Source organism: Chelmon rostratus, chromosome 11 (genome assembly GCF_017976325.1).
Source record: "Chelmon rostratus isolate fCheRos1 chromosome 11, fCheRos1.pri, whole genome shotgun sequence".
NCBI classification, from domain to species: Eukaryota; Metazoa; Chordata; class Actinopteri; order Chaetodontiformes; family Chaetodontidae; genus Chelmon; species Chelmon rostratus.
Window position 1 is genome coordinate 15,708,638 of NC_055668.1, and position 15,844 is coordinate 15,724,481.

At 42.0% G+C, this 15,844-nt stretch overlaps 1 protein-coding gene across 1 annotated transcript in view; it reads left to right on the forward strand.

Annotated features, from left to right (window-relative positions):
* The window catches only part of pcdh15a (protocadherin-related 15a), a 140,950-nt gene that overhangs the window by 67,674 nt on the left and 57,432 nt on the right, over window positions 1–15,844 (forward strand). Inside the window, exons 17-20 of the mRNA XM_041947023.1 lie at window positions 2,139–2,267; window positions 9,660–9,965; window positions 11,120–11,350; window positions 14,148–14,264. Of these exons, the coding sequence (XP_041802957.1) occupies window positions 2,139–2,267; window positions 9,660–9,965; window positions 11,120–11,350; window positions 14,148–14,264 (783 nt within the window). The remainder of the gene's footprint in view (window positions 1–2,138; window positions 2,268–9,659; window positions 9,966–11,119; window positions 11,351–14,147; window positions 14,265–15,844) is intronic.

Here is a 15,844-nt window from a genome sequence, read left to right on the forward strand (position 1 = left end):
CCATTATTTGCATACAGCTTCGTCCCAATGCACTGAGATATTATAGATAGCGCATATTCAGCCATTTTTTCTGTGCTGATTTATAGGAGTGCTGTAGGTGTGCGCACTGTGTCATTGTTTGAAGGTTAACGGCGGTACATTGGCCCCACAAATGAGTGAACGCCACAAATTACGCTGGAGGGGGCCAGGTCTGTTTTGCCCAATGAGCTTTGAGATCAAACAACCCCTCATAAAAAAGCATCATACAAAACACAGAGCAACATAATTGAAATTGACTGCAAACATGAGGAATGTAAATGTAGTCTACATTTATGACATCCTCTAATGCCATAAAGAGTTCAGTATTAATATATGTGGAGCAACTGAATTGTTCATCCTTGGCATATTGAACCATAAGTGTAGAGTCAGAGGAGGGCCGATGTTATGGACCTGATTTAATGCTTTCATAATGCATGCAGTGGCCCAGTCGCTTTTACAGCTGTGTACAGTTTGCTCTTAATAACTACCATAAATTCGTCTGTCGCACTAAGACCCCCGGAGGTCAACACACCTTCACTTCTCAATGGCACAATATGTGTTTGCCATCTTTCCGTTTAATATCACTAGTAATCACCGATATAATTGCATCTAGGCGTATTCCTCCTCACATTTAGATTAATTTTCTCATTCATTTGTACAGGGGTTGTGACACCATTTATTTTCATGCCAGTAATTATTTTAACGTAATTGCCAGTTTGCCATAGAACTATATTTTTGCTCTATGTGTGACCTGACATGGATGAAGATCCCTCCCTACTGCTTGGTGTTATGACAAACTGAAAGAAGTATTCACACACGGGTGTCCCATCACCTTTCATAGAAAGCTTTCCCACATGAAATAAGATAATTCCACCACAATGTACAGAGTCTACATCCACGGCTGCAGCGCTGAGCTTATGCTTAGGAGTACTGGATAAGTCAAGCTATTTTGACCTGACGATGGCGGTAGATGAAAAGTCAGAGGCTTGGCATCTTGGAACTATTGAAAATTTTCATGTCAGTCCATTTAGTAGTTTTTAAGATATTTCAGTGTAGACTGAAGCGGTGGTTCTCACAGCCATGCTGCTAGTGTAGCTAAAAATCAACACATTTTTAGAATACCGGTTTTATAAGTCTGATCTCCTTCCCATGATGTGAGAGCTTTATCATTTGCACATCAGTATACTGTTATAATGTTGGCTCACAAATCATTGGCAGAAAGTGTTGACAGCAAGGATGACTGTGCTTCTTATGACTGCAGAGTTTACCCAGTGTTTGCAGTGTTATGGTATACTTTTACTATACGTGCTTAATTCAGTTATTGTTTTTGCCTGTCGAGTCCAGGATGAAAGCTGTTGGGGATCTGAGTAAAATATGCATAAATCAGTGCCAGATAGCATAACTGAGTGTAAATCTGCCTACAACATTAGATGTTGATCAAGATCAGCAGTTTTCAGATCTTTATAAATACGATGAGAAAGTTCTACCAGATCTACCAGGGCCCCCTTTTCCTATGCCCTGCTTAACCTACTTGGCAACGCCTCCTAACGTCCTCTCTTGAGGATAATAATAATACATTTGTGTTCAATTTACCTTGATGGTTGATGACATTTTCACTGCTTTCCAAATCTGTGTCATCTTTTCTGAAATTTACAGATTTTTGTTTTTAAATGCCACTTCCTTCCTTATCCGGACGTTTCTGATAGCAGTAGCAGTTTAGCATTTGTTGTTTTTCTTTTCTCTCCCATTATTATCGTCCACTCATGTGTGACTGCTGTTCTACTGTTGTCTTTTGTTAACTAGCAATGAAGGAAAAGCTGGGTACATTTTCATGCATCACAAAACCTGAATGTTCCCACTCATTAAAACACACCTACTAATTTGTGCTGTTTCTCTGCAGCAACCTGTTTTCTTTTTGGTTTTAAAATACCTTTTGTTTGTCTTAGTTTTCACGGGGTAAAATGTACGTACTAAAACAACATTATATGATATTTATATGTTTTTCAGCAGTCAAGCTAATTTTACTGTGTTTCTGTGGTTTATGCTGTGTTTGTGGTCCTTGTATTACATTCAGGAACACTGAATGACATTGGTATTTATTTTGCTCTTTTTTTCTTTAGACATCCACAACCACTGTGAACATAGTCGTCACCGATGTCAACGATAATGACCCTGAGTTTGACCTCAGCATACCCGCAAATTTTACTGTCAGAGAGGAAGAGGCCAATTTGTTCGTGGGCCAAGTCAGGGTAAGTGTGACCTTTTATAAGACACATGTGGACTTGTGCTTTTGAAATGAACAAGCTGCTGTTTCGCCAGCATCCACAGTAGATCACATCGGATCTTCTCACTGTTGTATGTCCACATGTCCTTCCCTCATAAAGTCACAAGTGTTCCACACTACTCATTGTTGTCCATCAAAAACCTTGCATTTTCAAACATGGTTGACGTTATTGGACAGATTTATCCATCGGAGCTGCATCCCCATTGACTGGCTTGGTTCAGCACCACTGAGCAGCCAGACTTTTCTTATTGCTGAAGATTAATTGGCCGGATCTTTGCCAGTAGATTCATCTTTGAGTTATGACATGCACAACACAGTACAGTACGTACAGTAAATGCTCGAAACATGGTAGATGAGGCAATAAAATCCAGATGTCTTGATTTGTATTGCCTTTATTTCTCCTACAGATCCACCCCCTGATTTTAAAAATAATAAATCCCCACATTTGCGCCCAACTTCCTGGTTTGAAACATAATTTTAAAACAGTTCAGGTTAAAGTTTAAAAAACATTGAAACAGGAGAAATTTAGGGGGTTTGCAGGGGGGGGGGGTTGGGTGAGATGACAAAATCAGATGGTATCTTTGTTATTGAAAGAGTTTGCTCTGAGATTGGAAGTTGTCTCAGCCACTGGTCTTTGATGCAGGTTCAAAATATCAGAGAAGTAAAATGGAATAATTATGGTCCACAGTAAGATAATGGAGAAATAAATTTGATAATAAATGAATGTAATTAGTTTGATAATGAGTTATTCAAACTAATGAGCATGTGCAGCAGATTGGATAATTCAAAAAGTTAGTGGGTTGCTCAGTTGTGCTGTTTGACATGTCGGTGTACCTCAGTCAAGATGTAGCTCTACACATTTGGTTTGAAATTTCACAACACCATTCGCATCTGTACACAGGCAGAATCTTTTCATCATTTTAGGTCGACACCAAGGTGTTTGTGGTTTTAAAAGCTATAAAAATCTCATTTTTTAAATTTTTGTAATCACCCAAGCAAATTTTGATTAAAGTATCCGTTCCTGTTCCATTTCATTTCCCTGTCCCGTCCTTGTCATTGCTTATGCAAACAAAAGAATTACCAAGGATAAACAGGCACTCATATCAGTCACATTTGTCACCTCACAGGATATATAGTTTCAACAACAGGTATCCCATTACATTTTTCAAAGGGTAATAAAATGGAGCGGCAGAAAATGTTGCGAGTTTATGAACTGTGAAATAAGACAAAAGGACATGTGAAGGAAGCTTGGTGTTTGCATGAGGTAAAGCCACCTTCAGTCTCACTCCTAAGTGTCTCCTCTCAAATGCAGCCAGCAGCTAGATTGAGGCTTAGCCCACCCTACCGTCTCCCTCTCTTCCCTGCCTCAGAAGGTTTTTCTCAGCTGGCTCCTTGCCAACTTGAGCCGAGGCTTGCCTTCCCAACTGAGAGAAAAAGTACATTAGCTCAACACAATCCTGCTCTCCGTGCACATGCTCATAGAGAGGCTACAGCTTAGTCCGTTGTAGCTGATCAAGAAGCTTTTTTTTTTCTCTTTCAATGAAGCACTGTTTCAGAAAATCTCAGGAAGAAAGCCCAACCTCAGCACAACAGTGTTTTTTTTTTTTTTTTTTTTTGTCTTTTTAAACCTTCATTTATTTACTGAGAGCAGTGCTCTCTTTTCAGGAATGGCATGATTACATTCATGCATTTACACATTCACATCTGGAAGCCACTCAACCAAAGTCTCACCAGTTAGGGTTAAAATAGATCATGTGACAATAACATTAATTGAACATGTTATTTTCACCTTTTAGAAGTGTTGCTGTTGACTGTAGACACCCGTCTTTTATCTGAGTTCCCTATTTAGGCAAAACCCTACAAGACAGTAAGATTCATCTCCAGCTATGCAGACGACATCCAGATTTACTTTGCTCTTTCACCAAAAGACAGTGCTCTTATAGGCTTACTGTGTCAAGCAACCAAGTGGCTGGGATTTCAGTTACAGAAGGACAAAACAGAGATACCTATTCCATGGAAGAAATCCATATGATTCTATATATCAACAAGGAGGACAAGTAGTTATTACTCACTTTAATTCTCCAGGCGATAAAATCTAAACACCAAGCAGCATGTCAACTCTATATGACCCAAATTCCTTTAATCATGTAAAACAAAGAATTAGACGTTCCACGTCCTCATTCATACCTTCATCTTGTGCTAGATGGACTGTTGCCATGGTCTTTCATCTGGTCTTTCCAAAAACCGTGAAACTGCAGCCCATTCAGAATCCTGCTAAACCAGAAGAACTAAGCATATTATGCCTACTTTTCAATCATGAAACTGCCCTCCAGGTGGTCTTCGGGTGCTTTTACACCTTAAAGTCCAGACCAAGGTTCACGTTTTTATGTGCTACCATGGCTCATTTTTCCTTTTTCCAGTTCTGACGATAGCCTTCCTTAACTTCCTGTAATTTCAACAGAAGTCAGAACCTACCAAAAAATGTTTTCACCTTAGAAAATAATCCGAACCATGGCTCGGTTTGATCCGGACTGAGACCACCTCCTTTCGTTGGACCAAGGTTTCATGGGGAGGTTTCTCACCTGTAATTTGGGTTCAGATCAAACTGAGCGACCAAACAAGCTAGTGTGAAATAACCCTTTAAAGTGCTGCTTCAGTTAATGGCTTATGCCATAGATGCATTTCTGACATGCTTGAATTTAAGCTCAGCATGCCCCCTAGATTTTTAGGACGCAGTCATCTAGTAGTGCCTCCAGTTAGAAACTCATGTGGAGAAGCTGTATTTATCATAAGCACTTCACACAGATGAAAACTCTCCTAACTTTAGCCCTTTTCAAATCTAAATATATAATAATCTATATATTTTCATCTGTCTTCATAGGACTAATTTATTTCTCCTTTCAAGCTGTTCATTAACAATCTTTTTCTCTAGAATTTAATTATCTTTATTTCAATTATTCTACAATATTTGGATCTATATTCCATTTCTTTGTTGTTTTGAATGTTGCTGCAATGAATTTTTATGCCTTTTGTAAAGCACTTTGAATTGCCTCAGTTAAAATCTGCAATAGGAAAGGGTATGCCATGGTTAAGTAAATCAGAAATACTTTGACTAAAACATGAAAAACTTTAAATCACATGACATTTAGGAAGCTGAACACAGTTATCACAGGCAAGTTTACCTACGGTAGACAGAAATTACAACCTGCTATTTCTGTGTCCATCTGCAGTCTTTTTCTAGTATTTCCTTCACAGCTTCTTTCTGGTTTCTCTCTTTTGCTTAATCCTTTCATGGTGGGGAGACATTTTCCTCATTTTTCATGCAAGGGGCACATACTTGCATCTTAAGAGATCATGCTCATTGCACAGTAATTGAGGAGACCATGCCCTTCAGGGTGAGACTTCAAAATAAGAAAACACTTGTGCTGTAACATAAATAACACCATTGTTTAGTGATTTTCTAATGGGTTGCTGTTTTCTTTTTATATTTTTATAGTTGCATGCAAGGTGCAAAGGAGGGCTCATAGTTTAATAAATTTCCCCAAGCAGATAATAAAGGCATGTGACATTTACATTCACAGCCTCTTTAAGTCATCCACAAGGTGCACAGGCAGGATAAATATAGAAATGTAGAGGGAGAAACTTTAGATCTTTTTAATTTAACAGATTCTACAACAAAAGTAAGAAGACCACATTTTGAATAATATAGTTCATCTGAGGTGAAAACAAAAGGAGTGTGCAGGGTTGGAGGTGCTGCAGCTCAGATCTGTCGAGTTCACACACAGCGGGGACACATCTGACATTGACGACTTTCTAAAGTCCACTTGCCAGTGGTGAAAGAGAAAATGGGAATGGGAAAAAAGTTGTGGAGCAGAGCGTTGTCACATAACGTACACCACTTAAGCATTTCTCTGTGTTTCATCACCTGTCCTGACAGGTTGACAGATGTTCCTTCACTGCTAGATCTCTACTCTGAGTAACATCTTGTGATGTGGATGTATATATTTTTTTGCATTGGCTTTGTGTGCAAGTGCATTACAAGTTGCTCTTATTGAGCAAATGTTGTCCCAGCCAGAACAATAGTGTGCAGCTCACTGTCTAAAGACATTAATATTAAAGAATTAAAACACTATTTCTTTTTACTCAATACTTTCACATTTGAATGCGATGTGTTACTGTAAAATCAGTTAATCTCTTTCTGCAGCACCTTTATCTGCAGAGTTATATTGCAGCCAACCACAAGGCTTCAGGCTATTGCCAGCGGTGAAGATGACTACAGTGCATGTGCATAATGTTATTAAGTAGCCTAATGCTAGCCCTGGAGCGTTTTGGATTATCATTACAGTAATTGGAACTGGTTCCCACCTCGGAATTGACAGCACTGCTGGTTGTGCTAATATAATCACGTACTCTGTGACTTACAAATCCTAGGCCATACAAGCCCTTTCTCTTTGCTCATAAGGTGGAGCTGTAATCTTAGCATGCAGATGACCGGAGGACAAATCGATTAGCAGTCATGTCAGCCACATCATGGAAGCATCGTGTAGAATTGTTGCTAATTAGACCGGCTGCTGAACATTGAACATTTATGTTCTAGACAGGCAGATCCCTTGATAAAGTGAGTTTGACTCTCGTCCTACAACTGAAGACATTTGCACCGCTCTCCTGCACCGCACATACTGTTATCACACCTCTTTTGAGAGGGTGACATCAGCGCTTAAGTTTATGTTTGAAAACACTGCCCAAAACACTGCAGCATACTAAGTGAGCAATTAAATTTTAGGTTTCAGCATTAATCATGCACAGCAAGATGAATATGCTCTTTTTGTAAAAGTAAAAAGAAAAGAAAACGCTCGACCCGGGCTGGCAGCGCACAGAGGAGAAAAATTTCTCAGGTTTTTAAGGCGGCAGCCACCTGCTCAAGCTGCTTATTGTGCCGCGACCAGACGCACCTGCAGGATGTCCCCTCACCCTCCCACAGTCAATGTGCTGCGCCTGACCACCAGCTCAGAATCCAGTCTGTGCCAGTTACCACCAAGCTGCTACAGTGTGAAGAAGACATGAGCTCATCAGCGTCAGTGTTGAGCTGAACCGTAATTGAACTAGTAGTCTAAGTACATTTAGGAGTAGCTGGCTACTTCTATTTGCATAGTGGTTCAGTCATTGAATTACTTTTTTTGCTTTTTTGTGTGTGTAGTTAATGACTGAGACTGCAACCAATTTTAGGAAGGAAAGGAGTGATTTTTGATTTATTTTAATTTTACCATCGCTTCTCAAATGTAATTCAAAGCTGATGTAAAGCAGATTTTTTGCACTTTCCCAAAAATAGTGGGGTGTTTTTTGCAGTTAACTCAACTGAGTGGCATGTTTTGCTGGCGTGTGACTTTTTTTTTTTTATATCTTGTTAAAATCACATGCATATTGTCAATTTGATCTTTTTTTTTTTTTTTTTTTTACAAAGTAGTTTGAGCTACTTTTTCTAGGTAGCTTTAGTTAACCAAACTACATTTCTCCCTTGAGTACCTTTGCTGTAGTTCATCCTCCTGCAGTATGACGTAATTGGTAGCTGTGCTTTCAAAGCAGCTTCACCAACACTGACTTTGATTCAGGCTCTAATGCCAAATAGTCAGAAAAGACAAAAATGATTTGGTGCAAATAATTTGGGCAAACAAACAGACCGAAAGCTCTACGTTCGCCACCAGGGCCAGGCATTACAACATGACCACCTGTGTTTTTCACGTTTGCCAGCATCTGCTGCGGGCCGTGTGAGACCTGCACAGACCTCTATAATACATACAATACTTTGCAGTCTCAAAAATATGCAGATTTGTTATTTGATTTTATTGGCTGTGAATTAATTGGATTACACCTCTTACAAGGCAAGGAGCAGGGAGAATGTTTGTTATGTAATCACTGGAGGGAAGTAGTGATCCGTACGCACATATTGGCATGATGAGCTTTAGTCTGTTTGTCCAGTGCTTAATGCTGAGGTCCAATTTTTAGCCTTTGCTTTGGGTATTTGTCAGGCACTCCATGTAAAACAAATTGGGGACAGCTTTAAGCAACGATATGTGTATGTGCATCCCCCTTCCTCTTCCACTGTTTGTGAGACAGCTCTTCCCCCCTCTTCCTGCTGCCTTGTCCTTACTTGACTTGAGGTTGAGAAATTATTGCCGAACAGACAGATGAAATGTGACTTGATCTCCCTGTGTCATTTTTTCCCCTCCCCCCTTCCTCTCTCTCTGTCTCTCTCTCAATTACAACAAAGAATTACTGCTGTACAGGAGAATAAGAACACACACACACACACACACATATAGTATACACAGGCATGACCTGTCATATCCACATGGGAATTAATAAGTGTAAAACCGCTAACTTATTTTAGCCCTGCAGGATCATTACAGAACAGTACCACATGCATTTCCTACGCTCTGACCTTTTCCATTTTATTTTGCTCTTTTTATCCACAAAATCACACGTATGCTGTAGGGTATTTTAACATTCAGTGATTTCCTTTTGATGGAATGCAGAGTTTACATGATAAAGAGCCATTTGAACTCGCAAATGATTATTTATGAGTCCGTGAAAAAGACTCTCACAAAGATAAACTCAAACGTGTGAGCGTTGTTTTGGCTCGGCTGCGGCACCGTAGCTTACATGGCTTTGTACCTGAATCCTCAGTAAATATGTGAGGCGTTAAAGTAAAGCCAGGCTCTAATGGATCATGTAATGGATCACATCAAACTCACAACAGCTGCGGTTTGCCTAAAGGGAAATGCTTCTGCATTTCAGTTTTAAAATCTGTTTTTCATATGGTGTGTATTGGTGGATATTTAGCCCTCTCTGCGTAAATTTAAATGGCTTCTTAGTGGTTCCTACAGGTTGTCACTTTGCCTGAGCAGCATTGGGAGGGGGAGAGGGTTTATTGGTGACTTTTTATTGATGTTTCATTTAGTAGGCCCATTTTTTTTTTCAGCATTCAAACTCTCTCAGTCCATTGTAAGATAATGGCCATTGCAACATTAGCTGGCTATTATGCTTCCATCTGATTATCCAGGCTATATTTCATGCTGTCGCTCTCTGCTCAGTACATGCTGGCACAGACCACTACTCAAACAATGCAGATATGCAGGTGCAGTGAATTATGTTCATTGTAGTTCACTAGCTTGTTTTGGGCGCTTGGCAGCATTTAATGGTGATTTAAGTGTCAGGCATCGGATCACCCAAACTGAAGTCTAGGGGGGGATGCAGTTAATTAAGGTGGGCCAACAGCCCAGATATTAATTATTAATGGGAAACAAAGACTTTATTTACATCCATAATGGAGCCCGCTGATCATTTTCTGTCTCCCCAGGCCACAGATCCAGATGCAGGGGTTAATGGCCAGGTGCGCTACCGGATCGTGAATCATCCTGACTTGTTCACAATCAGTGTTAACGGCAGCATCTACACAAGAGTACCTCTTGACCGAGAGCTTAGGAGCCAATATGACCTGGTTGTAGAAGCCTCAGACGGGGCGGTGGATCCCCGGCGGACCACCTTGACCCTCCAGGTCCAGGTCATGGATATCGATGACAACAGCCCAGTCTTCTCCCAGGAAACTTACGTGGTGAACGTGCCCGAGAACAGCCCCGTGGGAACTGTGGTCCTGAAGCTAAGCGTGAGTATTTATGTGCATGTGTTTATATCCAAAGCTGTTTTCTGTCTCTCTATCCATCCCTACGTGTCTCCCTTTGTATAATGCAGCACAGGTGCTTGCAACCACTTGTTGTAACAGGCTTTTAGCATCTTTTAACTTAAAGTGCTGGCAATCTAGTATTTAAAATGTCAAACACTTCCAGATGGAAACATTTCCACAGACAAAAACATCCACACTCTGCTATACATAGCAAAAAGAAACCTGCCATGACAGCTTTTAGTCTCAAACAGAATAAGACGTGAAGCTAGATCTTTCAAGTCATAACCAGGCTTTAATAGACAATAATGTTTTCATCTGTCCTGACAAACATTAGTGTGACGCTCCACAAATTTTGAAAAACTTTGCAACTTAGTGGAATCTGTCTTTGGGTAGATTAAACGCTGTCAAACATCGGTGCTCGTGTTCGCACTGAAGCGAGGTATAGGGGAACCATACGCATGCAGGGCAACCATGGAGAGGAGGGGCGAATAATTGCTGCCATATTGAGAGTGACATTTCCCAGAGAGGGATAAAGCAAGAAGGGAGGGTGAGAAGCAGGGGGTTGAGGGTTGAGAGCAAGGGGTGTGAGTGACAGTGACACGGCGACACCATTAATCTCCCAGACAACATCACCTCGACTCTAAATGGACGGGGGTGGCTGGCAAGACACCTAAAAGAGCACAAGGAAGATAGTGAGATAAACTCTGGGAGAAGTAAGAGTTGGGTGGCTTGTAACCTCCATCTTACAACTGAGTGTATTTCGTGTGTGTGTGTGCGTGTGTCGTGTTTCAGCATCCATATACTGCATCAAATCACCTCCTATCGCAGCAGCCTTTGCAAGTTATATCTACTTTGAGAGTTGTGATCTTATGCGGTGAGGACCAGCTTTGCTTCTCCTCAGTGGTTTAATTTAATCAGAACCTATTAATGATTGATGTAAGGAACCCCTGCAGCAAAATTAAAATAGAAACATTAATATTCATTGTCCACAGCCAGTGCTTACATCTCTGTATATGTATAATCTTGAAAATGTATGTGAAAATATATCCTCCTTCTGCAACTTTTTCTCCGCACTAATGGCTTCAATGTACTATAATTATTTTTCCCACTCATCCCCTTCCTCGTCCTTCTCACAGGCGGTGGACTCAGACCTCTTCTCCAATGTCACCTATCGGATCAAGACTGAATCGGCCAGACAGCTGTTTTCTCTGAACCCCGTCACAGGGGAGATAGCTGTGCTGCAGACCCTGGACTTTGAGGACCTGGCAGCTATGGGCATGGGGGCCTCTTACACTTTCCAGGTGGAAGCTGTTGACCAAGGAGGGGTCATGCCCCCGGGGCAGGCTACCGTCACGGTCCGCATCACGGTAAGAGCCCCCGGACAGTCGGCCCGCCACAACCTCTCAGTGGTCTTTTCTCTTTCCATCTATCCTTGTTGTCCCTCAGGAGCTGCAGCACTGGCAGAGAATATGTGGTGAGTCATTAGCAGAGTTTTACAGGAGTAATAGCTTGACACGGTCCAAAAGGGGATTGGGGGCTTATTGTACAGTATTGCACCTGCGCTGGTTTTGTGACATGAAATTCAAGGTTCTGCAGCGCCGAAGCCAAGTGCATTTCCTCTGTAAAGCACATTTTGGCCTCCCGACCTGCTTGTCCTCGCCGCATCATCAGGACACAGACAATTTGATAGATGGGTGTTTCTGCTTTGCACGCTGTGCCGTTCCAGATCTGAATGACTCATTAGCTTTGTGACAGCAATTATGTCAGGTTTTTCAGGAGCTTGTATTCCCTTTACAACCTTTCAAGAGATTAACAGCTGAATCCCAACGAAAGGATTAGACGCCCAGTGTTGTCATACTATTCATGTGCATATGTGTGAGTGTTTGTTTGTGGTAAAGGGTGCGCGTTTTTGCTCTGTGAGTAATTCTGTGCCTCGAAATCTGTGCGTTTGCATTTATCTGTGTGTATGAATTCAGTCTACCCCCTAGTGACTGTCTCAAAGTCTGCAGATTTAAGCTCTCTATATTCCACTGAATGGGAGGAAATGCTGAAGCTTGTTCAAGCGGGCTCGCCGCATGCTCCGCCAACCTGTAGAATGAGTTTTGTCCTCCGATAAGGACACGCTTTGTTGCAGCGTTCGCACCGTCACTCAGGAACTGTGTTTGATAGGATAAGGCATCGCACGGCCACTGATATCAAACCAATGTCTGTTATTTGAAATGGCAGACATGAATTAGAATGAGCCTAATGGATTCACACGGGCTTCTCAGGGACTAGAGATAGAGCTTATTCCACTGATTCCGCTTCCTCCTTCATGTAACACCTCCAGAGGGCTATTTGAAGTCGCTTGCGTTTGATTTCCCCGTGTATTGTTTTGCTGTTGTCTCTTTCGTCGGACGCCTTGCAGTGATGGATTGAGTGTCCTGCGTGTCTTGCTCCGAATGCGTGTCCCAAACTTTTTCTTCTGTTGTTGTGCTTCAGGAGCCGTGTGGATTTGTCTCTGTCTGCATGTGCACGGATGGAGAAACAGCGCTGTATGTGTGCATGCACGCGTTGTTCATGCATGTTTCAAGCAAACACCTGTGTCTGTGCAACACTTGCAGCACAAGGATCGGGCTTTGTTGTTCAAAGTAAGAACCTGATCATAGATTTTCTGCTAGGAAACACTAAACCTGTGTATAGATCAAAGTGAGGCTGCCCTCCACCACCGAGTTTATAGAACACAAACTGTTACCCGTGGCTCAGTCAAAACAGTGGAAAGTGAAAAGTCAAGAGAAAGGAAGATCAAGCTCCAGCTGTTATACTACTGAGTTAAGATATTCCTGAGAGATGTGTGAATGGCTTCCTGAGTTTGCATTCTCACAAAGCAAAGCACAGTTAACAAGATTTCATTTCTTCGCAGGCCCATAAAATGGCAGAGCTCTGCTGTGCATTATTTACAGGGAGAAGGTCATTAAAAGCAGCAGCACAGTTTCCACGTGTGGGAAGCGTCGGCTGCAGAATCTCACTGGATCCTAACAAAAGGCATTCATCGCCTAAAGGGTGTTTCATGTAGAGAACACGTGGGACAAGAGGGCAGGGGTCACGATATCTCACATAGATATTACATACATGATCAGCGATGTAGCGTGGGCTCATCAGGTCTTTTGAGTCTTTTAGCAATCGTACGCCCTTGCCGAGTTGACCCAGCCAGGGTTGATCAGGCTCTGAACGCTTTCTCTGCAGCCTTGATCATGATTTTTTTTTTTTTTTTTTTTTTTTTTTTTCACTGTGAAGTCCTGTGATGCCAAGGAGCTTGAGGCCCCTGTGCAAAGCTTCTGCAGCCCACCTCAATCGAGCCCTCTCAATCAGCCCTCTTCCTTGCATAGGCCTCCTCCGTCCGATCTTCCCAGGATACAGCCAGCTCCAGCAGGACCACTTGCATTGACGTTTCAGGACCATGTCTGGGTTTAGTGTGGTCACTGTGATGATTTCTGGGAACTTGAGCTGCTTCCCCTGGTCAGCTTTCAGCTGCCAATCCCGTGCCGTGACAAGGAGCCCACCTGACATATATTGTCACATGCCATATATTTTTATGGTAGCCTGTCAGCCCTGTCATGCAGGCGATGTCACAGATCTCTTGCTGTTGCCTTTGTATGGTTTCACATCTTCATGGTTATTGTTTGGTTCAAGAAAGTATTATAATTTTGTCACAATTTAGTTAAATGTGGTGATTAATTACCATTATGTCAATGAAAATCTCAACATGCACAATGTAATTTTTAGCTTTAATCAGCCAGTCACTGTACTTTGTATATTCAGATTTTCCATCGCTAATTTTCTATTTCAAATTACTCCTATTTTAGAATATTTATGGATGATTGCAGTGTGTGTTTATGTGTGATCACATTCAGCTTAGATGCACAGTTCTTAAAGTGCACGGACAAAGCCTGGGGCATGGTGAATTACTGCAGTGGGAAAATTTGCCTGAATCCATAATAACTTGCTGGAAGTGTTCGCTGAAATCAAACAAAGCAGCAGCTGCATAGTCTGCACTGCTACAATATTACTCTTTCAGCATGCAGACAGCATCAGCAGACGTAGCAGTAGAATACACAGAAGCCAGCCCCAGTTATAAATTAATCCAGTGCATAACTGATATGTGCAATCTCTTTTCGTTTTTAGGACATGAATGACTTCTCCCCCGTATTTAGCCAAGACCTGTATAAGGGCATGGTGGCGCCCAACGCAGAGAAAGGAACAATCATCACCTCCGTTTTTGCTGAGGACCAAGACCCTCCAGTGAGTATAAAAAAAATCCCATCCGTCACACTTCAAATTTGTATTTATAATATGCAATGTGTGCAACATCGGTGGTTAAATTTCAAAGCGCAGGGAGCGTGTTGTGTCTTTAATAAAGGCAGCAGAGATAAAAGCCTCGCTCGGTGATTTTTCTCAGAACATCAGCCAATTCCAGCCGTAGGATTTGACACGACGCGTTTGGAAGACGTTTGTGACACTCAGATGCTCTCATTAGAGCTACAGTGCTGTGTGTATTTATTGTAAGGGGGTCTTGTTTAGCATCTACACTTGTATGAGTCATCTACCAGTTGCCTCAGACAGCGATGTGTTTCCTCAGACTGCGTTTCCTCACTATATCTGAGTAGGTTCTCCTGGGACCGGAGCTATGAAGATCTTTTTTTCTTTTTTTTTCTCTTTCTTTTTTTTTTTTTAGACGGGTGGGGGGTGGGAGGGGTTGTCTGCAAACCAAGGAACAAAATAACACAATGCAGAAGAGAAACTGTTACACACTGCGAGACTAGAAATTTTATGACTAAGAGGAGGCAACACAGGAGCAATCCACAACTTTTATTTTGTGGGGTGGGAATGCGTCACGTGGCTTTTTTTAGTTGTCGCTGCATCTGTTCGCAGCAATGCATGTGTATTTAGGGTAGTCCGGAGAACGTTTGGTTGCACGTCATTCACCTCGGCTGAACTTCTTTTATTGGCAGTGCCACCCACCTTAATATTTTATTGCCCTGGGTGAGTCAGCAGACTTTGTGCTCACATCCCCGCTTTCTTTTTGGTGGAGAGTTTTTTTTTCTTCTTCTTCTTCTTTATAGAGACCCCACCAAACCAACCTTTTCTCTCATAACACATGGAGTCTTTTTTTTAATAATTATTTTCAAAGTTTTGCTGTGAAAAAAAACTGAATAGGAGTCCCCCGGTGACCTCCCAGCCTTGCCCTCGTAGCCTCCACTTCTGAATGTGTTTTTGAGAAAAGGCCTGTATGAGTGGACTGGATGCCTGTTATTAGTGTCCCTCCTGCTGGTGGGGTCTCACTGGGGCTCGGTGAGCTTGTGTACTCTCTGCAGCACATAAACGCTGAGGGATATGGATGCCTGTCAGTCCCGAGCTGTGGGTGATAAAACATCGCCAGAGCTCGACAATGACTGCCGTACATCTCACTTCCCCTCTCAGAAGGAGACTCTCCCTCCTCCTGCTTTTCCTGCCACCCTCTCTCCACCTCACTGTCTGTGCAGCCCTAAAACCTTTTTAACGGGAACTCGTGCCTTTTGATGCAGGATTTTACCCTGAACCGTGCTTACAGAGAAATCTTCTCCAGTAGGAAATATCCAGCACTGCTGCAACACAAGTAATAATAAGGAAATCATCATTATATTACCAGGAGCCCTGTGGCAGCGAGTGAGACATGAGAGTGACTCTGCAAAGTGGTTTGACAGACAGGGGGATTAGATTTCCTAACAGGAGCCGACTAACCCAGTCTCTTATTGACCTGGATTTGGGAGCTCAAAGAATTTTATTGACAGGATGCCTGTCATAGGCACCTCTGATGGAACAGAGCTTAGTCTAGCGCTTGC